General features: G+C 40.8%; 1 protein-coding gene across 2 annotated transcripts in view; it reads left to right on the plus strand.

The window, feature by feature from the left end:
* comp (cartilage oligomeric matrix protein) overlaps positions 1–10,000 on the plus strand; it is a 63,620-nt gene that overhangs the window by 17,299 nt on the left and 36,321 nt on the right. For both annotated transcript variants that reach the window (XM_061883457.1, XM_061883458.1), the window contains 3 exons: positions 978–1,029; positions 1,201–1,349; positions 5,033–5,170. In XM_061883457.1, the coding sequence (XP_061739441.1) occupies positions 978–1,029; positions 1,201–1,349; positions 5,033–5,170 (339 nt within the window). The remainder of the gene's footprint in view (positions 1–977; positions 1,030–1,200; positions 1,350–5,032; positions 5,171–10,000) is intronic.

A 10,000-nucleotide genomic window follows, 5' to 3' on the forward strand; every position in this document is an offset into this window, starting at 1 on the left:
GACATTATTTTCCAGCCCGATCCAAGCTTTAAGTAGTCTGCTGTAATCGCATAATTAAATAGTATTCTGTACATCTGTGTTGCTGAATCTTTTGCAATTTGTTCAATTAATAATAGAGAAGTCAAAGAAGAAAGATGGAGGAAGGAAGCTTTTAGCCTTTAGCCACACAAACACACGGCGTTTCCTTGTTTAAAATTCCCGGAGGTGAAGCTTTACTATGGATCAGAGCAGTCAAGCGAACATGGATCCCGACTACATGTCAGTTTTCGGTGAGAAAATTGTGGTAATAAGTCGGCTCTTACCGGAGATCAGCGGAGCCAGCGTCCTCCTGCAGCTGCTGTGACTTCCCTCAGAGACTCTGGCGTCAACACACCCGTGGCCACACCCCTCCGACTTTCAGGTACTATTTAACTCACTAAAACACTAGCAACACAATAGGCAGATAAGGGATTTCCCGGAATTATCCTAGTAAATGTGTCTAAAAACATCTGAATCGCTCCCACTGCAATCGCCCTTTTTTTTTTTTTTGTCCTTCACTCTAAATTTTCTCATCCACGAATCTTTCATCCTCACTCAAATTAATGGGGAAATTGTCGCTTTCTCGGTCCGAATAGTTTTAGCTGCTGCTGCTTATGATTATAAACAATGTGAGGATGTGAGGAGTTCTACAACCCGTGACGTCACGCGCACATCGTCCGCTACTTCCGGTAAAGGCAAGGCTTTTTCATTAGCGACCAAAAGTTGCGAACTTTATCGTCGATGTTCTGTACTAAATCCTTTCAGCAAAAATATGGCAATATCCCGAAATGATCAAGTATGACACATAGAATGGACCTGCTATCCCCGTTTAAATAAGAAAATCCCATTTCAGTAGGCCTTTAACTAGGTGTGATCCTAATTCTTGCATCACAGGGTTAAACCACACCTGATTTCTAAGTGAAATTGTATTTACTAACGACTGTATTCGCATATTACAGATTAAAGAGATAGTATTCCTAAAGAATACTGTGATGGAGTGTGACGCCTGTGGTGAGTCATTATCATCATCATCATCATCATCATCATCATCATCATGACCGAATACGCTACACTGTCGCTATGATGACATACGATCACGCGGTGTACTGTAACTGTGTTCTGCTGCACGTGTGGGACGCTGGGGAACAGAATGAGAAGTCAAGCAAGTTTCTCACTGCTCAGGGATGGGAGCGGGGCTGCCTCGTCCTTCCTGTACGCCCAACCCCTGCCACCCTGGGGTGAGGTGCATGGAGACACCTCGAGGTCCAAGATGTGGGCCCTGTCCAGACGGCATGGAGGGCAATGGCACCCACTGCACTGACGTGGACGAGGTATGCGTGGAGGCAGTTAAAGATTTATTTTTTTACACTTCTGAATCTCTTTTGCAAATGTTTTATAGTCGATTTTTAATGCAGTTGCAATTCCAAAACGTTAGATGGCAGTCGCGTCTAGGCTACAGTGCGTTGCCTAGTCCAGTGTTTTTCAACCACTGTGCCGCGGCACACTAGTGTGCCGTGAGATACGATCTGGTGTGCCGCGGGAGATGATCTAATTTCACCTGTTTGGGGTAAAAAATGTTTATTGCAAACCAGTAATTGTAGTCTGCAAATGATATGTTGTTGTCGAGTGTCGGTGTTGTCTAGAGTAACCGTGTAATACTCTCCCATATCAGTAGGTGGCAGCCAGTAGCAAATTGCTTTGTAGATGATGGGAACAGCAGGAGGCAGTGTGCAGGTAAAAAAGGTATTTAATGCTTAAACAAGAAAATAAACAAAAGGTGAGTGCCCCTAAGAAAAGGCATTGAAGCTTTGGGAAGGCTATGCAGAACTAAACTAAAACTGAACTACAAAGTAAACAAAACCAGAATGCTGGACGACAGCAAAGACTTACTGCGGAGCAAAGACAGCGTCCACAAAGTACATCCGTACATGACAATCAACAATGTCCCCACAAAGAAGGATAATCCATCCATTTTCTACCGGTTATTCCCTTCGGGGTGACGAGGGGCGCTGGAGCCTATCTCAGCTACAATCGGGTGGAAGCCGGGGTACACCCTGGACAAGTCACCACCTCATCACAGGGTAAAAACAACTGAAATATTATTGATTGCTAAAACAAAGAAGATGCGGGAAATATCGCTCAAAGGGAGACATGAAACTGCTACAGGAAAATGCCCAAAAAATAGGAGTGCAAGACAAGAAGTAAAACACTACACACAGGAAAACCACAAAAAATACAAAATAAGTTAGGGCAAGATTTGACAGGTGGTGACAGTACACCTACTTTAAGACAAGAGCTATAGTGATGCATGCTTGGTTATGCTTTAAAGTCATATCCAACGACTGCGACGACAACTTTTTACTGTCAACGGAGTTTTGTTTTTTAATGATTTCTGCCTCCGGATTTTTCCAACGCAAAAAATGTGCCTTGGCTCAAAAAAGGTTGAAAAGCACTGGCCTAGTCAAGGAGCCGGCTAGTTAAAGTTAAATTACCAATGATTCTCACACACACACACACCAGATATGGCGAAATTATCGTTGCATTTGACCCATGACTCTTGATCACCCCCTGGGAGGTGAGGGGAGCCGTGAGCAGCACCGGTGGCCATGCCCAGGAATAATTTTTGGTGATTTAACCCCCAACTCCAACCCTTGATGCTGAGTGCCAATCAGGGAGGTAATGGGTCCCATTTTTATAGTCTTTGGTATGACTCGGCCGGCGTTTGAACTCACAACCTACCAATCTCAGGGCGGAGTCTTTTGTTGTGCCCTAAAAATAGTTTGTACTGTTAGTATTGTACCTATTACACATCAGCCGTTTGATTGCAATGCACATCTTAGTTGTGGTTTTCATTACCTAATTTAGAGGTTTTGAAATAGCATGTAAAAATCAGTAGCATGTCTATGGTATTTCCAATGTAAATTAGCATTGAGCTAGCACCTTTTGAAAAGTGGAGCCTTACTCTACGTCTGAGCGTTTTCTATAAGGCATACTTGATTTGTAGGCATGGAAAATAGCAAAGGTCTGTCTGCTTCCGCTATGAGCGATTGTTTCCATGCTTCGTCTTTTAGTCTGCAACCAGACGTGACGTCACACGCAACAAAGGTATTCCAGTCGGATTCAGTCAGTACCTATAAAATTATCACATTCGGTACAAATCCATACCACTACATTTTACGCATAGGCAGAGCATCCTGATGTCAGACCATACACAGTATATAGTCGTACTCATAAGTTTACATACCCTGGGAGAATTTATGATTTCCTGGCCATTCTTCAGAGAATATGCACTTGAAGAAAAATGGGCCACATGGTCGAGTCGCCGGAAGAAAGCCACTTCTGCGCAAATGTCACAAAGTACCCCACTTACATTATGCCAAACAACACAGAGACAAGCCTCAAAACTTCTGGAACAAAGTCATTTGGAGTGATGGCTTTCTTCTGGTGACTTGACCATGCGGCCCATTTTTCTTCAAGTGCCTCCTTATTGTGCATCTTGAAACAGCCACACCACAATTTTTCAGAGTCCTGTATTTCAGCTGAAGTTATTTGCTAATTTTTCTTTGCATATCAAACAATTTTCCTAGCAGTCGTGGCTGAAATCTTTGCTGGTCTACCTGAATCCCTCATTTTCCACTTCTTAATCAGCGTTTGAACACTGCTGATTGGCATTCTCAATTCCTTGGATATCTTCTTATACCTCTTTCCTGTTTTATGCACTCCAATTACCTTTTCTCGCAGATCCTTTGACAATTCTTCTGCCTTCCCCATGACTCAGAATCCAGAAACATCTGTGCAGCACTGGATGAAAGATGCAATGGTCTGTCAGTAGCCCAGAAACTCACTGACCTTTTATACACACAAATTAATTACAAACAAACAGGTCACAGGTGAGGATCGGAACCTTGATTAGCCATTGAAACCTCTTTGTGTCAACTTTTGTGCATGTTATCATATCAAAGAAACTGGGGTATGTAAACTTTTGACAAAAGTATTCTTTTGTCATTTTGATTTAAAAAGAGTAAACACAGTTGTTTGCCAATAAATAGCTCCACACAACCATTAAACATGAGTGGAATAAAGGTTTTTGTGCTTTCATTCACATATTCTGAAGAATGGCCAAGAAATCATAAACTTATGTAAACTTATGAGCACAAATGTATCTACAATATTTCTAATAATACAACCTATTTACTAGGGCTGCCAGTCTTTGGGTGTCCCACGATTCGATTCAATATCGATTCTTGGGGTCGCGATTCGATTATATATCGATTTTTTTTTTCGATTCAACGCGATTCTTGATTCAAAAACGATATTTTTCCGATTCAAAACGATTCTGTATTCATTCATTACATAGGATTTCAGCAGGATCTACCCCAGTCTGCTGACATGCTAGCACAGTAGTAGATTAAAAAAAAAAAAGCTTTTATAATTGTAAAGGACAATGTTTTATCAACTGATTGCAATAATGTAAATTTGTTTTAACTATTAAACGAACCAAAAATATGACTTATTTTATCTTTGTGACAACATTGGACACAGTGTGTTGTCAAGCTTAAGAGATGCGATGCAAGTGTGACACTATTGTTCTTTTTATTTTATTTTATAAATGTCTAATGATAATGTCAGTGAGGGATTTTTAATCACTGCTATACTGAAATTATAACTAATATTAATACTGTTGTTGATAATATTCATTTTTGTTACACTACTTTTGGTTTGTTCTGTGTCGTGTTTGTGTCTCCTTTCAATTGCTCTGTTTATTGCAGTTCTGAGTGTTGCTTGGTCAGGTTTGGTTTTGGAATTGCATTGCATTGTTATGGTATTGCTGTGTATTGGTTTGTTGGATTGATGAAAAAAAATGAAAAAAATAAAAAAATTTAAAAGAAAAAAAAGCGATTAAAAAAAGAAAGAGAATCGATTCTGAATCGCACACCATGAGAATCGTGATTCGTATTCGAATCGATTTTTTCCCACACCCCTACTATTTACTGTATGTATGTGTTGTTTGCAGTGTTCTGTGTTACCGTGCCACAGGGGTGTGCGGTGCATCAACACCTCCCCAGGCTTCCGTTGCGGTTCCTGTCCCTCAGGATACACCGGGCCTCAGGCATATGGTTTCGGCCTGGCGTACGCCTCTGCAAACAAACAGGTAAACAACATAGTTATGGTATTTATCAGCTCCTTAATGCGGTGTGTTTTAATGACAATTGTGTGAGAAATACAACCTAAACTCAGGCATCATGTCAAAATCCAAAAGGCTGACGGCATTCTGCAAATATGTGTAACAGTCACTGCTCTGCGTTGTGTCTTTTGTCGTGATGAACACACAGGAGTTGAGTTGCGGAGGATTTATTCACCTTTTTTCCATTGGAACAAAAAGAACAGGGCGTCACACACAGTCCACGGTATCTCTCTCCACAGCTGCAGGAGTCAGTGCTCACTCCAACCTAAACTCAATTTATGCTTACATGTGAGATAATAATAATTAAAGCTGCAAGCAGCGATGGATGGGACCGCCTTTGGCTGCTGCCCCCGCGACCCAAGCCTAGAAAAGCATGAGCTAGCCGGCAGACATCTTAACAAATAATTTTTTTCCTTCCATGATTGCACGTCAGTGAGTTAGAAGCAGTTTTGTCTGAGCAGGAAGCCACCATTTTGTGACAGCAGTACACAAAACAGCACCAAGACAACATATCTTTACCTTCACATTACCTAACATCTCTGTATCCTGGAGTCAAACTGGTGCCTCCTTCTTTCACCCAGTCAACATATCTTTATCCGCACAGTACTTACCTTCTCTGCATTGTGTGGTCACACTGGTGCTTCCTGCTTTTAAGTAGCCATCTTGAGACGGCAGCAGCGCAGCAGCGGTTCTTTGAAGGCTCGTAAAATCAAAACCAGAGCAGTTATAAAAACTATTTTGATAACTTTTAATCTGAAGAGTTCAATCCCTCTCCTGTGCGAGTTTGAAGCCGACACGACAAACGCGCTCAGAGGAGATAATGTTTGAAAAAAGGTGACAGGTTTTTACAAAACTTTTGTTTTGAAGGGGTAATTGCCAACTTCCTGGGGATTTTTGCTGAAGGATGTAAATTAATGAAATGTAGGTCTAAGGCAGACCTACATTAAGGTTTTTGTTTCATTACGACATTTCTACCGGAAGTTACAAGCAGTTTTGTCTGTGTTTTCTTGCTAGGAGCAGTTATTTCTGTCTTTTATTCCTAGGGGGCGCTAGAGCGCAATTTTGAGTTTTGGGGTTTGTTTATTTTTATTAGATCACAATTTTTACCAGTCCTAATGTGTGTGTCAAGTTTGGTGAGTTTTGAAGGATTTTAAGGGGGTCAAATTACAGCTCAAAGCAGCCGCCGCCCCCCCCCCCCCCCACACACACACACACACACATCGGCAGTGAAGTGTATATACTCACAAGAAACCGAATAGCTTTGTCTTTGACCTTTTTTTTTACTTAAAGAAAGCAAATTAACGATCACAATAGTTAACAAGATAAAAAAAAAATGAATAAATAAATGAATACAAAAAATTAAAAATGAATATATGAAATACAATATTTTTGACATACATCAACACAAAATAAAACGTGTCAATAAGTTGCATAAAGTAATTAAAAATACAATATAAATAGAGCACTGCACAAAACAAGATATCAAACCAGTATGACTTTAACAACTATATTACAAAAAAGGGGATCCCACAGAGTTCTCTATTTGTGCTTTTTAATATTGCATCTAATACAAATGTCCCTGAGGAATGTAAGGTGGGAGTACCGTAATTACCTAACGTTACATTATTATTTTCTATAACAATTCAGCCCCCTCCACAATATTAACCCGGCGTTAAAACAGAACTAGCTTTTTGTTGATTAGCAATTGCCGAATCATGTAACATTAGCTTAATGCTGAAAAGCCAGGTTACTATCACATTCTGTCACAGACAAATAATTTCATGTAGGTAGGCTAACGTTACCTACCTCTGTCTTTTTCTCGTTTTTACTCCTCTTCTTTTCTCTTTTTTCTTCCCTGGGCACCTGACAGTTTTGGCCGTTTTGACATTTTGTGTTGATTTTTTGATGTGGTGACGTTCAAATAGAGTCATGATACGGGAAGGGAGGGGGCGCACCGTGCGGAGGGAGGGGGGCGTAATGTTGTAACAAATAATATTTCTATTAAATAGGCTTTACTTTGCATTTTAATTAACGTGGGATTATTTTTTGTATTTAGAAATAATAGGACCAATTTTTTTATTTTTTTTCTCCAACATTTGTGGCACTGGCGTGGCGCCCCTTAATGGACGGCGCCCTTAACATTTGCCTGTACGGCCTATGCCAGGGGTAGGGAACCTATGGCTCTAGAGCCAGATGTGGCTCTTTTGATGACTGCATCTGGCTCTCAGATAAATCTTAGCTGACTTTGCTTCACATGATAAGTAACGAATAATGCCGCTGGTAATCACATTGTCAAAAATAATTGTTCAAAATATAAAACATTCTCATGCATTTTAATCCATCCATCCGGTTTTATACCGCACCTGTTCAAGAAGTTGCAATAATGGTAAGAAGTATTTTATTTATTGTTGGTCAGTTTCAGAATAACAATGTAATTAAAAGAATAAGAGACTTATTATGCTCTAAAAATGTTGGTCTTACTTTAAAATGCTCGCATTTAGTTGTATTCAGTCTTAAAAAAAATATTATATGGCTCTTACGGAATTACTTTTTAAAATATTTGGCTTATATGGCTCTCTCAGCCAAAAAGGTTCCCGACCCCTGGTCTATGCCATGGGCCGGCCCTGCTCAAAGAGGCAAAAATGAAATTTTTTAGGAAAAATTTGTTTTGAAGGGGTTTTTGACAACTTTTTGTTGATTTTTGCTGAAAGAAGTGAGTGTATGAAATGCAGGTCTATGCCAGACCTACAAACAGGTATTTTTTTTATGTCCCTACAACATTCCAAACGGAAGTTACAAGCAGTTTTGTCTGCGTTTTTTCCTAGGAGGCGCTAGAGCGCAATTTTGATTTTTGGGGTTTGGTTGTTTAATAAGTTGGAAAAGTTTGCCATACCGATGTGTGTGTAAATTTTGGTGAGTTTTGAAGCATGTTAAGGGGGTCAAATTACAGCGCGAAGGTGCGGAATAATAATAAAGAAAGAAAGAATAAAACCTTACAAATTCAATCCATTGTAAAAGGACTCCCGTTGGGATTCTTTTTACAATGGGCCTTGCAGTCCCTAATAATAATAATACAATAATAAAAATGAAAAAAAAAAGCATAAAAAAGGCTCAAACAATTTATTTGAATAAAAACAGTATATAAAGCTGTGGTTCTTAACCTTGTTGATGGTACCAAACCCCACCAGTTTCATATTCACATTCACCAAACCCTTCTTGAGTGAAAAATAAAACGTTTTTTTTATTTTCAAATTAAAGACAAAGTTATATGTTTTTTTATTTGTTAAATAGTGCACAACATGAACCATGCATGAACATCACCTTGTTCAAAGAACAAAACCAACACAGTGCATGAACTCACAACAAATGACACACTTTGCATATTAGATGTAAAATTAGAGGGACCATTGTTTGGGGGTATCCATAATACTGAGACTTCCTTTTTATTGTCATTCAAATGTTAACTTTACAGTGCAGATACGCCGATAGGGAAAGGTTTTTATTTACACGATTGATTGATTGATTGACTAAATGGTAACACCCGAATAAGTTTTTCAACTTGTTTAATTAAGTCGGGGTCCACGTTAATCAATTCATGAGTCTGGTGAGTCTTGACCGCTGCGGCGAAGGCTCTGCCGAACCCATGAGGCAAACTCACCAAACCCCTGGGGTTCGATCGAACCCAGGTTAAGAACCACTGATATAAAGTATATACATCAGCAGACAACAACAATATACATTAGGAAAAAGGGTCCTTCATATGTGCAGCAATGTACTTCATTTCTTTTCCACTCACATCAACTCATTTTATATTTTTTCTACAATAAACTATGCCAAAATATAAATAACTGACATACCTTTTTTTCATCCATCCATCCATCTTCTTCCGCTTATCCGAGCTTGGGTCGCGGGAGCAGCAGCCTAAGCAGGGAAGCCCAGACTTTCCTCTCCCCAGCCACTTCATCCAGCTCTTCCCGGGGGATCCCGAGGCGTTCCCAGGCCAGCTGGGAGACATAGTCTTCCCAATGTGTCCTGGGTCTTCCCCGTGGCCTGCTACTGGTTGGACGTGCCCTAAACACCTCCCTAGGGAGGCATTCGGGTGGCATCCTGACCAGATGGCTAAACCACCTCATCTGGCTCCTCTCGATGTGGAGGAGCAGCGGCTTTACTTTGAGCTCCTCCCGGATGGCAGAGCTTCTCACCCTATCTCTAAGGGAGAACCCCGCCACACGGCGCAGGAAACTCATTTTGGCCGCTTGTACCCGGGATCTTATCCGTTCGGTCATGACCCAAAGCTCATGACCATAGGTGAGGATGGGAACGTAGATCGACCGGTAAATTGAGAGCTTTGCCTTCCGGCTAAGCTCCTTTTTCACCACAACGGATCGGTACAACATCCGCATTACTGAAGACGCCGCACCGATTTTTCATGGCAACAAAAAGGAGAGGGCGTCACACACAGTCCACAGTATCTCTCTCCACTACAGAATAAAGAAAGGAAAAAAATACACACTCACATTAATACCACAAGATGTCCAGACAGACACGCAGCGGAGTTTTAGACCCGTGCGCAAACTCACGAGACCAGGAAACCCCGTAGTAAATGCCGCTAGCATTAAGCGAGGGGTCTCAAACACGCAGCTTTTATACATCCCAATTGTGGCCCGTGAGACGTTATTTTGTGGCCCGCACCTTGATATAAAAATCTAATGTTGGTGCGGCCCGCAAGTTTTACATGAATGCCGCTTTACAGCGTCAAACTTTTATGCCCTCGATTTTTCTGGGAGACTCCCAATG

The sequence above is a fragment of the Nerophis ophidion genome, linkage group LG22 (assembly GCF_033978795.1).
Source record: "Nerophis ophidion isolate RoL-2023_Sa linkage group LG22, RoL_Noph_v1.0, whole genome shotgun sequence".
Taxonomy (NCBI): domain Eukaryota; kingdom Metazoa; phylum Chordata; class Actinopteri; order Syngnathiformes; family Syngnathidae; genus Nerophis; species Nerophis ophidion.